We start from the raw sequence: 23,136 nt of genomic DNA on the forward strand, positions 1-23,136 counted from the left end.
CTTCCAGTGCTCTCTGACATGTCAGAGAGTGAAGAGGAGAAAGGAGAGGATGGGTCGGATGAAATAGAGACGGAGACTAAAGAGGAGACGGAGAGACGAACAGGAGCAGATACCTCTGTCAGAAGATCAGAGAGGAATCGTCAACCATCAAGGCGACTTGATTATGCTGAACTTGGAAACCCCTTTGTCACAGTGGTTAAATCGTTCTTTCATGGACTGACCACAGCACTAGCAGGTGCTTTGAGTGAAGCTGAAGACTCCCTATATTCCCCTGTCCTGCCCTCTCAGATAAAACATATTTGATCACTGCCATGTACAGGGACGTACATGAGTTCAGGAGGGGAGAGTGTAGCCCAGGCTCTAAAATGACACCCTGTAATATTAATAATATTATTGTAACCCTTGTTACCTGTAACAAGGGTTACATGTGTCTTGCACAAAGGCCCACAGAAGGACACTAACAACATAAAAGCATGTTTGAAAGGGCTTAATGAGTGCAGAGAAAACATTCCCAGGTTTGTTTTGCACTACTTGGATGAGCTTCCACCTGTCGGGTTTGGCAGCATGGACGCCTCGGCGTCTGGATGAAAGCCCACTCCCTGTCCAAAGCTTCCAAAAATTATACAGCCAAACTTGCACCACGGTGGATTGGTCTGCACCATATTGTGGAGTAGGTAGACCCTGTGAATTACAGAATTACGCTCGAGGACACGGGATGAGATCTGAGAGTGGTCAATGTACGTGACTTAAAAGAGTGTCACCCGACCTGTGCTGCGGTGGAAGCTCAGGAGAGAGAAGCTGTAATGCACATTTTTATGGACAGTGACACTAGTGACAAAGATGAATTTATAGGTTTTTTGTGAAATTATGTGAAAGTAAATAAGGAGGCGGTGTTTTATTATATGTGTGGGGGGGGGTAGCAGTCACCCCAATGTTTAGATCACCTGTTGTGCGGGGACTAGCTTCCAAATAGTAATTGAGGACGGCTGGGTTCATTCCTTCATTCCCCTCTTAGCCAATCAGGGTGTGACCACGCCCTTATTCTGGGGTTATAAGAGAGGAGAGGAACTGCACTCTGTTCTTTCCTCAACTGGTTGCAGACCTCATTTGTAGAGATTGTCAGACAGAAACTCTAGTCTGTTCAGGCCCTTTTGAATTTTCTTCCCTGTCTTTTGCCTCCCTGATTTGAGGGTACCTTGAGGAACACTACAAAATAAACCTTTCAACCAAGTGACCTGCGTTGGGTCTCTCTTATAACCCCAGAAAAAGGGTGTCGTCACAAACTGATTGGCCAAGAGGGGAATGAACCCAGCTGCCCTCAATTACTATTTGAGAGCTAGTCCCCACTCCCTGCACAACAGGTGATCTAAATAACCCTCCAACCAACCCAGAGGGATTTCGACATACAACTGTATAAATTCGGAACAGGGAAATGACAGAAAGTCCCACGAATGGGGTGACTGCTACACAACAAAGGGTCATTTGCACTCATACCTTGCAGACAAATGCCCCACAGGATGTCAAGTCTTGCTGACACAGATGATTTATTGTATCACGAGTCCACCGTGAGATGTTATGTCTGTGTCTCATGAAGGCTCTGTAGGATAGCCAAATATTTTAGCCATTTGCAATCAAGAAACTTATGACATTACCACTGATGTATAACTTGCCTTGTCATATCCTTACATTTGCTTATGTGGTCAGGGGTTTCATCTAAGGGGTCAACGTAAAGTGCCCACTTCTCCTTTGGATAGATGACCTTCATAATACATATGAAGTCATGTAAAGGGGATGAATTATCAAATTAAAAATCATGTTAGAGTACCACACAAATGTCTGGACGCTCCTACACATGGTTCAATCTGATCTATGGTAGTGAATGTAAATTCTCACCACAAGTGTCCAGTGCCGTTTGTCACAGACTGGTCCTGTGGGGACATCGTAGGTCATTGGGTCAAGCTGAAAACATACACACATATAATGAATGAATGAATGAATACTTGTGTGTATTGCAATCATGTATGAACAGATTTTGATAACAGTCAGCTTGTTTAATCCCTTGAATGATCCTTGCCACATTGCAGTCATTTGAAAGGAGTCAATAAGATAAAACTCTGTTTCCTCTTGTAACTTCACGACAGCATCAATGAATGCATTCACACCGTAAGTGACAAATGTGGAGTTACATTTTTGCCAAAAAAAAATTCAAGCATGTAAATGAAAAGACTTTATGCATGCAGATACCTCACTCTCTATTTCCCTTCCGGGGGCCAGATTTTGCAGGTCTGTGGCAAATATCTTGTATGGTCTGACTTTGCGGACAAGGAGACTTGTGGACTCGGTGTGAAAGTGGGAGACCTAGGAAACCTCAAGGGGCTGGGCTGCAGTGCTGGAGAAGGAGTGGAAGTGGTAGTGGCAATCCATTTAGCAGGGCTTCGTGGCTGTGGTTTCTTGAGATGGTCAATGTTGGGTTTTTTTTTTGGTTTTTTTTTCTTCCCCAATGGTGTTTCCTTTTGGTGGTGTTAGATCAGCACTTTTACCATCAATATTTGATATCGTGAATGGACCCAATAAATCAGCCTCTAATTTCCCTCCCTTTCTTTGTTCCTGACAAATATTTTTCCATAGCGCTCAGTCCCCCACCACAAAGCAGTCATCCTCCCCCTTTGATAACTTCCTCTTCCACACCCTTCCTTGTCCTTCTATAATATTGATCTCCACTTTAGCGTACACATCTTTGAGCTCTGTAGTTCGGGTGCATGGCTCCTCATTTTCAATCAGTGCATAAAGATCTGCAACACTGGTGTAGATAAATAAGCAAAAGACACACAGCAGAGAAATGCATATGTTACCAAAGCAGTTCCTATTGTAGGTAAATGCCATCATACCTGCCACTTGTCTGGAATTTCAGACAGGTAACAGGCCTCCCTTCCATACATGAGAAAATAAGGAGAATATTTAGTGGTTATTTGTTTTTTAGTGCATAGTCCAAAGACAGTTGGTTTGATATAACTGTCCCAGTCACTTGGGTGATCCTGCACCATCTTTTTCAAGGCCCTGAAATTGGACAAATATGGTCAGTCTCTAGAGAGACAGACACACAAAATATAGATACACAAAATGTAGAAAGTTGTATTTTCACCCTTGAATGGTGCCATGAAGCTTTTCCACCAAGTCATTTGTTTGCGGGTGGTATGGTGCACATATCTGTCAATGCCAAGCTTGGAACACAAATCCAGGTTGAGCTAGCACAAGCATTGAATATGAAAATGAAGAACATACATTTTTATGCAATACCATGCTGTTTTTCCCAGTGTTGCTGTGTACAAAAAAAGAGTAATATCACATCTCAGAATTCAACTTACTTTGTTGACAAATTCTTTTCCTCGGTCAGTCAGAATTCCTTTTGGTGCACCATACTTATAGAAAAAATCCAGAATGTAGTCTCACTTCCTCGGCCCTCTTATTTTTTTAGTGGATAGACCTCTAGCCATTTAGTGAAATAGTCCACCATGACACAAATGTATATGTGTCCATTGTCTGAGCACTTCAACTTGCCCACAAGGTCCATCCCCACAAGTTCAAAGGGCTCCGACACCTTAAATGCAAACAAAGCATACCATCAAGTATAAGACTTCTATGTTAAAAATGTTTAATTTAATGAGATCATTCACCTCGATGGATTTATACTGGATTTCATCCTTTATAGATGCCCTCTTTTTTTGACAGTCATCACATCGGGAATCTAATAAAGCAAAACAATTGAGACACTCGGATATGAAATCTGTAAATATTTCCATAAGATCCATGGAAATATGGAGAAATAATGTACTCACCCATTTTGTGATGTCTGCTTTCATAACAGACCAGTCATACCGTTGAAGGATTGCATGCATGGTCTTGTCCACTCCACAGTGGGCCCCGATAGCACTGGCATGAAAGATGTTGTTTGCTTCATGTGGAGTACAGACTACCTTAGCAAGATGATGCTGCTGCTCATCACGCTTCCTGTGGCACTGGTAATACAGTTCCCCATCTAGGGATTTTATTGCCATAAACATTTGAAATGACATTTAAAATTCAATAACGCAATATATATCAATCAATCAATCAATCTTTATTTATATAGCGCCATATCACAACAGAAGTCATCTCAAGGCACTTTTCACATAGAGCAGGTCAAGACCGTACTCTTTAATTTACAGAGACCCAACAGTTCCCCCATGAGCAAGCACTTGGCGACAGCGGTAAGGAAAAACTCCCCTTTAACGGGTAGAAACCTCAAGCAGACCCCGGCTCTTGGTGGGCGGCCATCTGCTTTGACCGGTTGGGTTGAGAGAGAGAAAGAGAGAGGGGAAGGGGGAGGGGGGACAGCAGAAAAACAACGACAACAACAAACAACAACAAGCACAAGCATCAACAGACAGGGAAGGATGCCATCAGGACTGTGAAGGACCGCGAAGGTTCGGCCCGGGAGTCAGGTTTTCCTGTGAGATGAGAAAGCACAAAAAACTCCGGGGAAGAAGCAAAGTTAGTGACATGCATTGCTGTTACATGAATGCATACAGATGGAGAGGAGGAGGAGGGGAGAGGAGCTCAGTGCATCATGGGAAGTCCCCCAGTAGTCTAGGCCTATAGCAGCATAACTAAGGGCTGATCCAAGGCGAGCCTGGTCGGCCCTAACTATAAGCTTTATCAAAAAGGAAAGTTTTAAGCCTACTCTTAAACATAGAGAGGGTGTCTGCACCCCGGACTGAATCCGGTAGATGGTTCCAAAGAAGAGGAGCCTGTTGGCTGAAGGCTCTGCCTCCCATTCTACTTTTAAAGACTGTAGGGACCACCAGTAAGCCTGCATACTGGGAGCGCAGTGTTCTAGTGGGGTAATACGGTATTATGAGCTCTTCAAGATATGATGGTGCCTGACCATTAAGGGCTTTGTAAGTTAGGAGAAGGATTTTAAATTCTATTCTAGATTTTACAGGAAGCCAATGTAGTGAAGCTAAAATGGGAGAAATGTGATCTCTTTTTCTAGTTTTCGTCAATACACGTGCAGCTGCGTTCTGGACCAGCTGGAGAGTCTTTAGAGACTTGTTAGGGCAGCCTGATAATAAGGAATTGCAATAATCCAGCCTAGAAGTAACAAATGCGTGAACTAGTTTTTCTGCATCTTTTAGGGACAGGATGTGCCTGATTTTTGAGATATTACGTAAGTGAAAAAAGGCAGTCCTTGAAATTTGATTTATGTGGGAGTTAAAGGACATATCCTGATCAAAGATAACTCCCAGATTCCTTACGGTGGTGCTGGAGGCCAGGGTAATGCCATCCAGAGCAGCTTTATCATTAGATAATGTGTTCCTAAGGTGTTTAGGGCCAAGCACAATAACTTCAGTTTTATCTGAATTTAGTAGTAGAAAATTGCAGGTCATCCAGGTCTTTATGTCATTAAGGCATGTTTGGAGTTTGTTTAACTGATTGGGTTCATCTGGCTTCATTGATAAATATAATTGGGTATCGTCTGCGTAACAATGAAAATTTATGGAGTGTTTCCTAATAATATTACCTAAAGGAAGCATATATAAGGTGAATAGAATTGGTCCAAGTACAGAACCTTGTGGAACTCCGTGTCTAACTTTTGCCTTCACAGAGGATTCATCATTGACATGTACAAACTGAAATCGGTCTGATAAATAAGACTTAAACCAGCTTAATGCAGTTCCTTTAATGCCAATTAAATGTTCCAGTCTCTGCAAAAGGATTTGATGGTCAATTGTGTCAAATGCAGCACTAAGATCTAACAGGACAAGTATAGAGACAAATCCTTTGTCTGATGCAGTTAGGAGGTCATTTGTGACTTTCACCAGTGCTGTTTCTGTGCTATGATGCGCTCTAAATCCTGACTGAAAATCCTCAAATAAACTATTGTTATGTAGAAAGTCACATAACTGATTAGAGACTGCTTTCTCAAGGATCTTGGATAGAAATGGAAGGTTAGATATAGGTCTATAATTGGCTAAAACACCTGAATCAAGAGTAGGCTTTTTAAGAAGAGGTTTAATTACAGCTACTTTAAAGGACTGTGGTACATAGCCTGTTACTAAAGACAGATTGATCATATCTAGTAAAGAAGTGCTCACATATACATATACAGTGCTGTTGTGTGGTTTGCCTTACTTATTATTTGCTAACTCTCTGCCCTTAGTTTAAGAATGTAACGCTGATCCTTGGTGAAGTTTGGAGGGTAGATGTTTTCCAGTTTAAAGTCAAGGATTTCCTTCACTTTCTGAGGGTCCATTGCTGGTTTCTTTACTAATCCGCTATTCAGTTGCCCACTCGATTGTTTCAAGCCACTATATTGCTCCTGAGCAAAATTCCTGTGGAGAGGATGGAATGGCCTGCCAGCAGTCCTGACCTCAACCCCACTGAACACTTGTGGCATCAGCTTGGGTGTGCTGTTCATGCCAGAGTGACCAACACAACTACGTTGGCTGACTTGTGACAAATGCTGGTTGAAAAATGGGATGCCATCCCACAACAGTATGTGACTAGGCTGGTGACCAGCATGAGGTGGAGGTGCCAGGCTGTTGTGGCTGTGTATGGTTCTTCCACATGCTACTGAGGCTCCTGTTTGTTAAATGAATAAATTGTTAAATTGCCAATATGTCTTGTTTCTTCAAACTTCAATCATCGAATCCACCAAACAAGAGTCAATGTTAGAATAAGCTGTTTGGCATTGGCACAGAAGATTTGGCATATTTTTCATGGGTGCAAGCCTCATACTCAGCTCTGCTGCTCATCCCACAAATGCATGTTCCTTACAAATGTGGCACCATTTAAAAAGGGGAAATAAACAGGCTTTCCAACGGTATACGATTTATTGCCAAGAAGCATTGTTACAACAAAGAAATAATCTACTACTAAACACAAATTCCCTTAGTTTTTGTGCTATGTTTATATCAGTGAAGCTTGGCACACAACTTCATGGCTTGATCACTGCATATGCACAGCTGATGCACATGACACTTTAGATGCCATGTAGATTAATTATGATCTGGCCACTACTGACCATATACCCTTTTCTATGTTAAATTTTGGCAATATACCTAGTCTATCATCTATTGATAGCAACATAAGTGCGGGGAAATTAGACTGGTCTAATTTAACACATTTCTCAGACCGACACCCTATTGGATGTATTGAACTACCAAAAGTTGCTACTGTTTGTTGTGATATGAACTGCAAGAACCTGCAACGTAGTAATGAGTTAAGTTTTATGTATGATTCCATTGTGGAGTCCCTCCTTATCTCCAGCAGGCCTTTTCATAAACATAAGTCTAATGTGTACCATGCTAAACTGGGTTGGAATGACAAGGGCTTCATGCTGAGGCTTGAAGGGCTTTTAAAGCATGGGTAGAATCAGGTAGATATAAACACGGTCCCTTATTTGAACATAAGAAACATGCAAATTCAAATTTTAAATATGCCCTTCGATTTATTAAAAGGAATGAGAATACAATGAGATCTGACTCACTTGCCAGGAAGTTGCAAAATAATAGTCGTAATGATTTCTGGAAAGAAGTCAGAATAATAATTGTAAAACATCATTACCATCGAATATTGATGAAGTGGCTCAGAAAAAAATTCTCAGTTGTGGCAGAAACATTACTACGATCTGTTCAACTGTGTTAGAAGCAATTCATTTAATGTGGGCAACACAGACAATAATGAAGATGTGATTGTCACCCCACAAGAAGTCCAAGATGCGGTCATGAAGCTAGGAGATAATAAGGCATCTGGTATGGATAATATAACTCCTGAACATTTAAACCTTGCTAGTAAAAAACTCTACCCTTTTGTTTGCTATTTGTTTTACTGGGCTGTTAGTCCATGGTATTCTACCTGACTCTATTTTTTCTGTTTATACTAGTGCCTGTCATTAAAAATAAAGCCGGTAAACTAAACAGCTCAGAGAATTACAGGCCTGTAGCCTTAGCCAGCATTCTGTCCAAAGTGCTGGAGAGAACCCTACTAAATAGGCTGGAACAGTACATCCTGACTTCTGACAACCAGTTTGGCTTTAAACGTAAACATGGCACTAATTATGTGCATTTGCCAAAGCCTTTGACCATATAAATCATGAAAAACTATTTAATAAATTGAATTAAATTATTTTGAAAGAGGTGTTCCTGGATTTCTAATTAGAATCCTGGTTTTTTGGTACACTCAACAGACGATGCAAATTAAATGGGGAAAATCTGTATCTGCTCCATTCCATGTGAGTAATGCAGTTCGACAAGGCAGCATTTTGTCTCCTTTTCTTTTTAATATCTATATGGATGATCTGTCACTGCAGTTGAAAAGATGTGGAACAGGGTGTATAGTTGGCAATTCTATCATTAACCACCTTATGTACACAGATGATTTGGTGATTTTCTGTCCATGTAGTGCTGGTCTTCAACAGTTGTTGAGGGTATGTTCACAATATGGTATAGATTTTGACATCAAATATAATGCAACTAAGAGTAATATTATGATATAGAAGTAGAGAGGACAGAAAATTAGTATTTCCTGATTTCTTCCTGTATGGCATTGCCCTTAATTAGTGTAATGAAGCTAAATATTTGGGCCATTATATAACCAAAGATTTATCAGATGATAGGGACATTTACAGACAGTGTTGAAAGTTGTACGCACAAGCAAACATGTTGGCTCACAAATTTAGTATGTGTTCAGTAACTGTGAAAATCTCTCTTTTTAAAGCTTATTATTATATTATAATTTAGGCTCTGCAGAAATATCTAAAAAGAGTGAAACACAACAGCTAAGACTAGTTATTAAGGTTCCTCATTGTTTCGGCGTCTGTCCAACTGAGCTCAAGAGTTTAAATCCACTTATAAAACGGGTAGTTAAAATCTCACAATCTGATTGGTTCATAGCCATGATAGAATGAGTGTATACTATAGCTATGACATTTAACAGACCTTTTACAGTTCTGTTTTTAATTATCACTCTGTGGCCACTGTCAAAATGTTACTTGCAACCTCTAAGCAAGCAGGGATGACGCTGAACTAAACCAACCACTGTCTCTGCAGCACCATGGTGCAAAAGCTTTCAGAGGCCTTGAAGCAAGAAAAATAGTGTCTGTGACACAAATGTGAGGTCTCTCTGCAGAAGAACTACTGGCACACCAAGCAACGCATCTAACAAAATGAGTCGGCCTCTCGTTACTGCAAACACTTTGCAATGTGACCCCAGTGACACTGAAAATTTACTCCATGGGTGAACAATTAATGTGAACATTCAAATTAATGTGAATAAATAAACTCTGGTTAGATTGCTGACTAGCTTTAATGTTAGTTTAGCAGTTTACTAACGTTGCATAGCAACCACAGGCAGCTGGGAACTACTTTCATATAAATGACTCTAGTAATGTAATTGTTAACAGTTTTTATTGGATTGTGTCCATAATTTCTATATTAAATATTTGGTAACTGTTTTATAAAAGCAATATCTCACTCTTGGCAGTGGTATATTGTGATTACATCACAGAGAAGGGGGTTGTCGGGCCTGCTTCACTGGCTGAACAATGCCTCTATATATTGCTTAAATGTCTCATGAGCTCAGGGTCATTTTGAAAACTTGGCTGCTCTCAGAACTCTTGACACTTAAGAACACAAACATTTTTTATCACATACTGTATCAGTGTTATTTGACACTGCACACTTACACGACTGTTGATTTTGGCTGTATGACAAAAAACATCCCTGCCAGAGTTGAAACCAGACCTCTGGTTTACAAGATGTTTTCAAATGACGCTGCCAAACTGTTATCTGTTGTACAGGTGATGTCAAAGACTCAAACACTCATATTATTACCCCCAATATTTAAGGAAATAATTAAGGAAAATGTTTATTGATAAGGCTGATTGGGTGGATTCCTTGAATGTAAATTACTTCAGATTGTTTCTCAAATGTTACTTTGTTAGTAAAAAGCATCTTGAAAGATCACAGACTTCATTATTAATACATTTGCTTCACATTATAAAACCATTACTTTGCATATGAGAATTAGAATTTAGGTTTATTTCTAAATATGTTGTTGCCTGCTGACAAATGAGATGTGTTTGTTGATTTTTGTCTTTAAAGGTTTGATTTTTTTTTTTTTTTTTTTTTCAGTGTTTGTTTCCTGAAATTGTTTTTTTTTTTGTTTTGTTTTTTTTTAATATTTGTCAATTTCTGTGGTTGTTACAGGATGTTTATTGTGGATCAAACTTTACACATTTTGGGCCTTTAATAACCTGTGAGGTGCAGCTCTTCTGAGGTAAATATACAACTTGTTGCTCTGTTGGAGCATGAAGTGACTCATTCACTTTTTAAATCATTCATCATTAATCTTCTTACTGGTTTATCCGGCTCGATGTTTTTTTTGTTTTTTTTTTTCTTGTTTTCTGGAGGGCATTTTCCAATGCTGTGATAAGTTTCCCAAAATGACTGCACTTCTACATACCTGCACATGTAACTGCACTTTAATCTCAGCGACACAGACTTTCTTGTTGAGCTCAACACCTCTGAATGTTTGTGGCCTGTAATTGGCAGGTCCGGTTTGTCCTCACAAAAGAAAACGTCATGAGTGTTTCTAGAAAAAACACAACCTTTGACAGATAACAATCTCCTCTAAAAAACCCTATTATGGATGGTCAACCATTATGTTAAGCGTGTACAGAACAGTATGTTTCTGTATCACAGCTGTACAGAATGTACCTAAGATGCCTTTTTAATGGCTGCACTATTAAATCAAATAAATAAAAGAATTAAAGATTTCTTGGAAGTTTTCATGTTTTATTGTTTTACAAAATTGAATCAAAGTAGATTTAATATGGCCTTTTTTCAGTAATGGAAAGTAACTAAATACACCTTTGTGTCATGATTCTGTGTCTCCATGACCTGCTGCCACTCTCTCTCCCTGTGTATGAGTGGAGAAAGGTGTGCTGGAATCAGAGCAGAGCCAAACCAGCTGCACCTCATCTCAATAATCAAATACTCAGCCCTACCACTTCAGCCCTGCCAGATCGTAGCTTCTGTGCCAGTCAGTCTACATTTCGAGCCAATTTTATGCCATCACCAGTTTTCTTGTCAATGCCTGTTTTGCCCTTGCCTGACCCTGATTCCCGTTTCCCTGCAGTCTAATCTGCTCTTTCTCAATCCCCTCAGCTTGTCTCGTCAGTCCTGTTTCTTTGCCCTGGACCCTCACTCTTCCCAGTTTCCAGCCTAAGCCTCAGCCCCAATTTCCCAGTTTCCAGCCCAAACTTCTCCAGGCCTGGATTCCCTTTCCCTAGCCTTCAAAATGAATACTTTATTCTTGTCATATCCCTGTCTCCTCGCTGTTGAGTGCCTACACTTGGGTTCACCTGCTTTGCCCCACACAACACTTTGAGACATTTGTACTTTACTTGAGTATTTCCAAGTGATGCTACTTTCTACATTTCAGAGGGAAATATTGTACTTTCTACTCCACTACATTTATTTGACAGCTTTAGTTACTTTTTCAGATGAAGATTTGACACAATGGATAATATAACAAGCTTTTAAAATACAACACATTGTTAAAGATGAAACCAGTGGTTTCCAACCTTTTTGGCTTTTGACGTCTTACAAAAAGCAGTGTGTAGTCGGGGTCACATTTCACATGTCTATGAGTTGTTAACAGCTCCACCAAATAGTGATTTTTCCCTCTAAACTTCTCACATGCTTTCATTTCAATAAATGTTTAAATGATCCAATATTTCAGCAAAAATCAAAGATTAGAGAAAAAGTCCAAAAACTGAAAACAGATTTGTGTATCAGAACTTTGTTTTTTTCTTCTTTCCTCTCCCATTAATCATCTCACGACCCCTCAGATTTATCTGCTGACCCTTTGGAGGGGCCCGACCCCTAGGTTGGGAACCACTGGACTAAACTAGCTAACTGTATATAAAGTAGTGTAAACTAGCTCCACCTCCAGCAGCTACAACAGTAACATGCTGCTCTAACACTGATGCTTCACTATTAATAATCTAATGATGTCATATATAATAATATATCAGTCAGAGGGACCAAACCACTACTTTTACTGCAATACTTTAACTACATCAAGCTCATAATACTTATGTACTTTAACTGTAGTAGGATTTTTCATGCAGGACTTTTATTTGTAATGGAGTATTTTTACATTGCTGTATTTGTTCTTTTACTTAAGTAAAATATCTGAGTACCTCTTCCACTACTGTTTTTTTGACACTGTTCGACAAAATTGTGAAAATAGATCTCTATAATAATTAATTACAAATACAAAATACATGTTGACATATGTATTCAGCCCCTTTAACCCTAAACTATCACTGATGCAGCCAAATTTGTTTAAGATGACTCATAACTAGTTAGAGATCACTTGTGTGTAAATTGTTCTATAAATACTCATGTCAGTATCATGGAAAAACCATCACGATTGTAGACAAAGAAATACTGAAAAGGTGGTTGTGTAAAAGGAAGTGATGGACCCAAGTTTGGCAGGTTACAATGTGTGAACTGTGACGTTAGTCCCATGTTGTTGACAGTTCTTCTTGGTTTTACTGTTCCAAAGTATTCAGAATCTGATTAACCTGACAACGGCTAGAGTCCATTTGTTCATGGGAAGCCAGATGCAGTTTGACCAGTTAATTCCTGAGGAGACAGGACACTACTCAGTGGAGATGGATGGAGTCCAAAGGTGAATTTTTTTTGTTGAACACCGAGCGGCTCTGCAATACCGCCATAGACTGTAAAAAATAATGGTCATAACCACTGTGATGTCAAGGTAAATGCTAGATTGGACTGGCCAGAGGGACGAACTCTTGTGAGTGCAGTTAGGCTTAGGCTTAGGGTTAGGCTTAGGGTTAGGCTTAGGGTGAGGGTTAGGGTTAGGGTTAGGGTTAGGGTTAGGGTTAGGGTTAGGTCAAGGTAAAGGTTAAGGTTTGCATTTTGACCATTGCCATCTTAGATTTTTGGAGCAAGAAGTGACAACAGCTGTGTCTCAATTCAGGGGCTGCATCCTTCGAAGGCTGCATTTGTAGACCGAATGCGTCACAGCGGCGTGACTCATTTCAAAGGCCCCCCCAAATGCAGCTAAGAAATGTGGCCTTTTCTTGAACTTGGAGGATCCAATGGATGGATCCTTCACTGTCCAACCTATCCCAGAACGCATTTTGCACTGACCGGCAGCAGTGATGGTGGAGATTTTGAGCCAGGCGAAGCTGTAATTTTTCGCTGTAGTACTAATATGTTAATATGTCACTTCATTAAGTTTTAAGATTTTTTCAGGTGAGAAAATAACAATTTAGATTCTCACTATGTGGCCAGTTTATCCAAATATCACCTATTTGTAAATCTTCTTGAACGTTTTTGGACATTTGAGGAGCCGCTGGCAGGGTGAGACCAGCCAGTCATCTCAGCTGTTAACAGTCCGACTCCGGAGATGATCAACCAGTCGACATCCGTCATCCCTAACTGATCTGTGCAGCTCTTTGATTATTTACCGCTGACTCAAATGTCTCCACAGCATTTTGATTGATATAATTCCTTTTGGAGGATAAATGTTGGTCTCACAGATGAAATCTAACAATGTCTGAATGTAAAATGAAGTTGCATATTTTACTAGACAGAACAACAGTGCTGCCTCTGGGGCTCTATATATACAGATATCACCACATTTACTTAAATATAAATGTATTAAAATGAACAGATCATTCTATATTAAATCCTGTTTTATTTTATAAAGCCACATAACAGTTTGGATTTTTATTATAGATACATTACAGACTGAATAAAAATGCACTGCATCTCTCTGTCAGTGAGGTTATTATTTTGTGTGAGGGAAAAATGTTGGTGGAGCTGCGAGCTTTGATTATTTTGTCACAGTACAGTCAGGTAGGTGTGTTGAAGCTGAGCTGCAGCTGTCAGCAGGTACATTGCTGCAGAGAGGCAGAGGTGAAGACAGCAGAGAATGGACAGGCTTTTCTCTCTATTCCAGAGATTGGTTGAAAAATAAAAATATTGAATGAATTTAAATAAAGTAATTATTTCTATACATTGATTATTTCATTTAGCCTACAGCAGTCTTTACAACTATTTACAACATAAATTAAAAGTACATAAGAAGTAGAATAACAGGCTGTCTGCAGGTCCTTAAATTCAATTTCATAAATATGAGGCCTTAGAAAATAACATTAAAAACATTAAACATTCTGGCTCCATTTCTACTGGCTGTTTCCCGATTGTCAGCTTTGGGTATTGGCGGGAACAGCTAATGACGCAGCTGGAAATCCTCTGTAGACCAGACTGGTTCTGGCCTTCGTGGTCTACAAAAGCTTTGTCCTTCATAGACCGCGTAGACCACGTCCTTTGAGGGATGCAGCCCCTGAATTGAGACACAGCTCATATTTGGACGAGCGAGTGAAGCTGACCCTAACGCTAGCTGCTAGCTTGGTTAGCATGGTGCATTTACAGTCCATGGTTAACTGTGATAATGCTAATGCTAATTTTCTCTCACGAAAAACAGACTTAAAACCATTAGAACAAAATGTACTGAGGCTGCCAGAAAAAACTGAACATCTGACTCCTCAGAGGGTCTTTTATTACAACCAAACACTCACACTCACACACAAGACTTTTTTTAGGCAACCAAAGTGTCACACACTGAGATAGCGATGCTACTGCTACATCTATACTCTGTGAATCTGGGGTTACGCCATGGTTACGTAACCTAACCAACATTGCTGCTGTGGTAGTAACTTGCCTGTGATGGCACCCACCTGTCACTCAAAGTGGCCACGCCCTTAATTACACATAACTTAAAGCCTTAATAAAATTTAAATGGGTGAGTTATATAAAAATTCGCCCCCCATACAGTTGTCATGAACAGGGAAATTGGCTATAGAGGCCAAAACTGTCTTTTGTACCAGGCTGTTGCTGTAAAGTTGGGCATTTTAACATGGTGGTCTATGGGGATGGACTCACTTTTAGAACCAGTTTTGGGCACTTCTGCACTGCCTTCATTTTTCGGCCCTGGAGGTTGTTGCTGCTGTTGATAATTTCCGCCATAACTTCATGATTAATCCAAAGAAGAAAAACACATTGGTTCCGCATGTGAAACTTTCATGTGCAGGGTTGAAAGTCTTGGCCTGTCAGGGATTTTTGAAATCTTTACTTCCTGCTGTGTTAAACATTACAGGATAGGTTCACATTTTAACCTTTTAATATAATACTCACACACCCATAAATACACTGAAAGACTTTTGTGTCTGCTGAACAGCAGTGCAGGGATAGTAAAACAAATCTAGTGTGAAATTTCATACTAAAACAGACAGATTACATGTATACAGCGTCTGTAATTCCCCAAAACAAAGTCTGGAAAATAATAATACAATAATATAACATTGCAACAAGACAATTCAGTCACACTCAGCAGTCATCACACACACATTAATTTAAACTGTCAAATATTATTAAATCTATCAGTTAGTAGAACTTTAAAAAAGTATGACCAGGTGCAACATCAAAATACTGCATACTCCTTAATTCATCAATAATAGTAACATTATAATAATAATATGGATGGAAATCTGTTTAAAAATTAGTAAAATAGTACACGTGTTCTGTAGTAAACTCGTAAAACTATGTGAGAACACCTGCAAGGTGTATGAACATGTTAAAGACGTCTGACAAAGAAGTCTGACAACAGTCTGAGTGTCAAATTCAACCAGATTCCTGCAGAGATTCATGAATGCTGCCAAGTGAGATGTACGGTCAGGCATGTCAGTGTCGTTTCTGTCTGTGGGGTCACCTGAGTGTTTGATGTAATATTACACAACCAGTCGCTCCTTCCATCCCTCGCTGTTGATTTTGACAAACATGTCGAGATTAACTGATACTTAGATAAATAAACAAAAGCACTAATTAGCACTGATTTAACAGTTTGAACCCCTAAAGTGGTTTTGGCAGTGGTTGAAGAAGTATGTAGATCCTTTGTATTGGTAAAAATATCAATACATAATGTAAAAATATGTCCAGAAGTATCATCAGTGAAATAAACTTAAAATAAAAGTAAAAGTAGTTTGGTGAAATATTGGATCACTCGAAGACGAGACGCAACTACACACTGTGTCATCCTTTTTAAGCTTGTGGGTTTTTATGCAAAATCTTAATCTACAAAGTAACTAAAACTGTCAAATAAATGTAGTTGAGTAAAAAAAAAAGTACAATGTTTCTCTCTGAAATGAAGTGGAGTCAAAGTATAAAGTAGCATCACATGGAAATACTCAAAGTAAAGTACAAGTACATCATAATTGTATTTTAGAACTTGAGTAAATGTAATAGTTGGATTTGTTTCTTTGCACTGCAGGGTTGAAGTGACGCTGTTTGACATGTTGGCTGTGAGGGAGGTGGAGCAGGTGATTTGCAGTAAGGTGTTGGGTGTGTTGTCAGGCAGGTAGAGAGAGGTGGGTGTTTGTGTTCGAGGGAGGGAAGGTAAAGGAAGCTTATTTATGCCGGAGCAGATCTGATATGAACTTACTGTACAGTGATGGCTCTCTACAAAGTGATCTGTGTGGCAACTCTGCTGACTCTACTGATACAAGGTAAGCTTCCTCCTCACCTGCACACACCTGAACTAATGACATTTATACTGAACACTGGGAAGGAAATAAAATGTTCTAATTGAGTAAATATAGCGGTAACACAACAGGAGTGCAAATCCTTTAAAATGTTCTCAAGAAAAGTAAAAGTACACAGCAGACCCTGTCAGTGTTAAAATATTGATGCATTAACACATGAGTACAAGTTAACATGTTAAGTGGAAGAATTACTGAGATCTCTTACCTAAGTAAAACTAGAAATACCACACAATAAAATCTCACTGAAGTAAAAGTATTGGCAGCAAAACGTATTTAAAGTATAAAATGTAAGAGTACTCATTACACAAAAAGTGTATATATATATATATATATATATATATATATATATATATATATATATATATATATATATATATATATTAAAATATTAATACTGATTCATTGATATGCACATTTTAAGCAGCATTTCAATGTCAAGTTAGAGCAAATTTTAACAACTTTACAGTTAAAATTGTAATGATATGTTTTATGTGTAAAATACTGACTTGAAACGTGTAACTATAACTGTGAATTGAATGTAGTGCAGTGGAGAGGAAGTACAAAGTAGCGTAAAATAACAAGTACAAGTACCACAAAATTGTACTTAAGTACAGTAATTGAGTAAATGTACTAAATTCCTTTCCACGACTGGATGTAATAATAAAATAAAAAATAAAATTGATCAAATCAGGGCAGAACCAAAGAAAGAAAAGTCTTGTCCAAGTTGAGTAAAATCTCAAAGTCCAAACATTTTGAAGATTAAACATTGCTAAAGGGTTAAAATCAACAAACTAGTTTTATTTAATGTTTAACTAATTTTAAGGAACGTTGGCAGTAGTTAAGGAGAAATTAATGTAAATGTGAAATCTGAACTACAGGCGTCAGATAAATGTCGTGGAATAAAAAGTACAATATATCCGCCGGAAAAGTTTCCTAAAATAGAAAACTGTGTAATAAATATACTCAGTAACTCGTCACCTCTGATTTTGTTGCTCCAAGAATCCATAAATGGAAATTATTTTGTACAGGACTCTGTTCTGAGGGCTAAAAAATGAAATGATAACATACTATTTATAGCAGATAATCATATGAAGGAAGCAGCAGCTTGTGCCTCAGCTTAGCTTATTTGGTTAGCAAATAGCTGTCATTCATCCTGTCACTGACTGTAAAGAGTCACTATAAATCACAGCGTCTGATACTGTATTCATGTCCTAAGGTTCTGGAGAATCTAGGAATTGGGGGATTTTTTTTTTGACATGATGACAGTTTACTTTTTACTTTATCCAATTTAAATTTCCTTGAACACACTGGGTTACATGTTTTATGGATGGACACTGGCAGGCAGCACTTGGTTAAGGTCAGAGAAAGATCATGGTCTTTGTTTAAAACAGAAAAATTCTGCAATGACATGAAGCAGGAGACACAACATGTTCATTAACATTTAACCAAACATCACCATTTTTCACTAACATTTGCTTTTGTTGTCTAAATTAAAACACACACAGGACTCAGGACACAGACCCTGGTCTCCAGTGCAGGGCTACAAATAATGGTTATTTTCATTATCGATTAATCTACCGATTCATTGATTAGTTGTTTTGTCTACATGATGTCAGAAAAGAGTGAAAATTGCCTGCTATAATTTCCCACAGTCAGAGGTGAAGTTTTTAAATGTCTTCTTCTGTCTGACCAACTGTCCAAAATCCAAAGATAAACTTACTTAACTAAATTTATTATAATGAATGAGATTATTCAATCTGGAAACAAAAATGACAATCACAAAAAAGTGTCCTCCCTCTTCTAGTATGACCTCATTTTTTTTGGATCTTGGTATAATCACAGCTGAAAAAAACCCCAAAATGAATAAAAAACATCATAAGTATGAAGGTCTTAAACATCCTGCTTGAATCCTTTTAAATAATATTTGGAAAGATGTAAAGCTTTTATTTAATTTAATTACTGACCAAACTTTATTCCAGATGTTTTTCCAACAACAAATAGCTCTGGGAAATGGTATAAAAGTTTATAAACCTTCCCAGTGGTAGACTGACGGGCAGGGGAGAAAAATATAAAGGACACCTGATACATTCAGTGGGTCCCATCAGCAGAGAACAATGATGCATGTTTGGTAAAACATCCCCAATTAAGATGAACATTTTACACAGTGGCTCAGAATATACAGTAAGGAAAACAACATCTCTGTATTTAAAAAGGATTTACTTTTTAAACATCTATTTAGCATACATCTCTGAAATATAACACAGGGAACGTTTTATATGTTTATTTCTCAAACACATCTGTGGCAAAAACAAGGAACTATTAACATTTTGAGAATTAGCTGTTTTGAGCCGTCTTGTCAGGGAAACAAGAAGCAAAATTGGTGAAATAAAAGGAGAATTCCTTTGGCCATGAGTTTGTAAATGTTAATGACCTCATTATGGTCCATTTGGACCTTCCCTCCCTCTCAATGGACGTCAGCAGAGGTTCTGAGAGCCTTCCTTCTCCACATCTGTTTGTAAACTGGGTCTTGATCAGCTTCAGTTTGGAGAATGATTGCTCAACTGATGCAGTCATCACTGGCAGCTCAGACTGCACTGACCCAAAGACAACAGAACCATGTAAACTAGTGAGTAGAACTGTACCAGAACCAACTGAATGGAACAATGTTACAGCTACAACAACTACAACATGTTTTTAAGGGTTCTCTATTTTCATGATGGTCCGCATACATTAATTTCTACCATAATTGTAGAGGAATTTTCCTTCTTTAGGCTCAAAGGTAATATGACTGTTATTTAGACGAGTGGTCATTTTTGGGTCATCTGCAAACCTTGGAGGAGTAGGTCATGACCTCTCTCTTTCAGAGCAGTTCATCTCTCTGTCTGCTAAGGATGACTGAGCAACGCAGCTGTCCTGATGAGGCTGGCTGTCTCCTTGGGAAACTAAGGTTGTAGAAGAAATGCTGTGCTCTGTTTCAGATGGCCAGACTGTCTCTTCTAAGAATATATTGCATGTTACCTGAATGTGTGAACAATGGTTCACTTAGGTCAGTGTAGTTTCTTGTTCAGGATCTAGTACCCAATAGAATCCTCACACCTGTATGGATGAGTAAAGAATAACCTTATTTGGACATGTAGTGAATCTCAAGGGTCTAGTGAAGGGTTATATATTCCCTGCTAGGAGGGTAGCATTAAACAGTGTTTCACTTGTACTGCTAATATCTGTTCTCTTCTAGCTTAGTCTAGCTTCAATAAATCCATGTCTCCTGAAACCTTCGTCAGTTAGGAGTTAGACAGTTCTAAATATTTTACCTCACAATAATGGCCAGTTTACTCCATCATAAGGGCATCTTACAGGCAAAGTATCTCATGTTCTTCACTGGAAGGGCACTTCACCATGCAGGGCACCCTATAGGGCACTTCACCATGTCTTTTGTTATTCAAGGGCACTCATCATGGCATCATGTTTTCTAACACCTGGGGGCACCCTAGAGGGCACTTAATCCCCCTTTTCATTGAAAGTGCACCCAATTCTGCACTAAAGTTAGGGGAACCCTAAATGGCACTTTTTCCACTAGAAGGGCAGCCATACAAAACCTCCAGCTCAGCCCATTACAAGAGCAACTCATACGGCTCTGCATTACATCATGTGGGGATACTTTACAGGGAACTATCAAATTTTCTTCCACTGAAAAAGCATCCTTGAGGGCATTTCATCACAGATTATTACATATACAGGCACTCTATAGAGCACTTCATCCTGATTAACCATAACTAAGACAGTAATTACAGAACAGGTGTGGGGGCACCTTAGAGGACATTTTATCATGTTTGCTTTATTGTGGGGTTAACTTAAAGTGCACTTTTGCTTTTTTTTTTGCCCCCTTGAGCCCACCATTGAACCTACCTGTTCGATGACGGTGAAAAGCCATTAAAAGGAACCAATAAATTATAGGATGGTACAGCACTTAAATTTTGGTTATTGAAACCTTTCATGATCATGATGATTTCTGAAGCAATGCCATCGAAAACAACAACTCTTTTGTGACTGGAATTTTTCTCTCTCTCTGTTAGCTGAGAGAAGAGACGGTAAAATGAGTGTCACTCATATTTTAAAAATCTGTGTTTAAGTGAGTTTAGTAGTCAATATTGTAGTATTGAGTATCAGTGAATATAAATGCTGAATTGTTGTTTCAAGAGCTGTTTGTTTTCTGTTTTTCAGAGTCTCACTCACAACTAGATGGTAAGTCAAAGTTTCCACTTGTTTACATTTTAAACATGTTGTTGGATAGAAAGGTTGATAGTTTGATTGTTGTTGGTATTTGCTGTCAAAGCCAGAATTACAGTCTTAAAGGACTGGTTCACTATTCTTCAAGGGCATCTTAAAACAACAGTCAGGTGTCCACAGGAACAGTTAAAGAGGTTCTCCTTGCTGTAATCATTCCTCCTGGTCATATTGGCTATTAAAAGATCTGCCACATTTACAGTCTTTTTAGCATGAAATTCCCTCTTTGTGTTTCCTTGAACAGTCTTTCCCTGTTGAGCTGTGAAGGAAGTATAGTAACAAAAAGAGGGACTTTGGCACTACAGTTTTTGTAACATTGAACGGTATCTACTTGATCTGGCTCATTTGGACACTGAAGCTTCATATTAGCTTCAGATTAACTTTTAAACACATTTTTGCACAGAAGGAGGACTGTGGATTTTGTCCCCATCACTTACATTGTACGTGCGTTATGAAGGGATCTTCTAATGGTCAGTATGAACAGGAGGAATGATTACAGCAAGAAAAACATGTTTCACTGTTCATTTGGGCTCCTGGCTGATGTATTAAGACACACTTGGAAAATTGTGAAGCTGTCCTTTAAGAGAGCAAGTAGTAGCAAAGAAACATTTAGACTAATATTGAAATGAGATTATAGTTTCACCTCTTGTTATCTTGAGAGCCTCCCAGCAGACTCCCAGGATCATAATCTTTAACTCACAGTTGAAGGTTATAATCCTGCAAACAGAAACCACAGTGGTAATTCAGGGAGGGCTGAGCATTGCTCACTATGTGTTTTTATCGTCTGTCTCTCTGTAGTGTGCGGTCGGCCTGTGCTCAACACCAGGATTGTTGGAGGAGAGGTGGCACCTGAAGGCAGCTGGCCCTGGCAGGCCAGTCTGCAAAGATTTGGATTTCACTTCTGCGGAGGATCCCTCATTAACAAAGAATGGGTGCTGACGGCTGCTCACTGCTTCTCAAGGTGAGCAGTTGGAATAGAGCTGTGATGGAAAACAACATGCCATGAGACCCCTCCAAGGGGTCGCAAGATGAATATCAAGGGTCTCAAAATGATTAACAGGACAGGAAAGAAGAAAATTTATTGTTCTACTGCTCAAATTTAGATCTCTTTTTTCTAGCTTTGTCTTGTGAAATTCTGGAGATTTTCCTCTTCAGGCCTCCAACAATTATTCAAATACAACAATACAAGAGGTTTAGAAGAAAAATCTTTCTCTCTTAAATGGATTTGTATCTGCTTGACTGAGGTAGTCTCGACTGCAGCCCTGCTCTTCATGTCTTTGCACTGCTTTGCTTCTCTTCTGATCTTCAGCACCAGCACAGCGAGTTTGGCTGTGGTCCTCGGTCTCCAGAGTCAAGAGGGGTCCAACCCCAATGCAGTGTTTCGAACGGTCTCTCAGATCATCAATCATCCCAGCTACAACCCTAGCACTTTTGACAACGACATCTCCCTCCTGAAGCTCTCCTCACCGGTCACTTTCAACGACTTCATTGTGCCAGTGTGCCTGGCAGCCTCAGACAGCACTTTCAACGACGGTGTGGACACCTGGATCACCGGTTGGGGCACCATCGGATCTGGAGGTAGGTCATACAGAAACTGGGGCACATCTATTACTTGTGCTCTCTCAGATTCAAAAATGCATCTCAGTGAGCGACGGAAACCTTTTGTAACTTACAGCTTGTATTTATATTTTCAACATAATCTGCATGTGACAATACTATCACACCCCACATTACAAAAGTATTAGACAGATTAAACAACAAACTGATGATTTATCTCTCCTAGGAACATTCTGATAATGACATGATATGAAAGGTCATTAAAATCAAAAGAGTTCATTTATCTGAGGAGCATTAATGTGGTCAGTAAATTTCATGGCAAACTGCCGACATGCAGATTTATTTTCCTTTGAAACTGAGTGTGATCATGGACAGTGAATTTAGGTTAGACAAACAGATAAACTCAGTGGTCGAAACGAGTTTCTTCCAGCTAAGGCTTTTATCTAAGGTGAAGTCCTTTATATCACTTAATGACTATGAGAGGGTCATACATGCTTTTATCTTGTCCCACGCAAGCGAGAGCACATTTCCCCTGTACTAGCATCCCTCCACTGGTTCCCAGTACGTTTTAGGATTGATTTAAAGATTTTACTGTTTGCCTATAAATCACTGAA

General features: G+C 39.1%; 2 protein-coding genes across 2 annotated transcripts in view; both read left to right on the forward strand.

Annotated features, from left to right (window-relative positions):
• Nucleotides 1-23,136, forward strand: part of LOC122966422 (transmembrane protease serine 9-like) — a 59,879-nt gene that overhangs the window by 30,684 nt on the left and 6,059 nt on the right. The gene's annotated exons all lie outside the window — the stretch shown is intronic.
• On the forward strand, nt 16,507-21,945 carry LOC122966426 (serine protease 27-like). The gene is made up of 3 exons (XM_044330637.1): nt 16,507-16,645; nt 20,903-20,923; nt 21,764-21,945. The coding sequence occupies exons 1-3, from the start codon at nt 16,591-16,593 to the stop codon at nt 21,928-21,930; spliced, it is 243 nt and encodes an 80-aa protein (XP_044186572.1). The 5' UTR covers nt 16,507-16,590; the 3' UTR covers nt 21,931-21,945.

This window comes from Thunnus albacares, chromosome 17 (genome assembly GCF_914725855.1).
Source record: "Thunnus albacares chromosome 17, fThuAlb1.1, whole genome shotgun sequence".
In the NCBI taxonomy this organism is placed as follows: Eukaryota; Metazoa; Chordata; class Actinopteri; order Scombriformes; family Scombridae; genus Thunnus; species Thunnus albacares.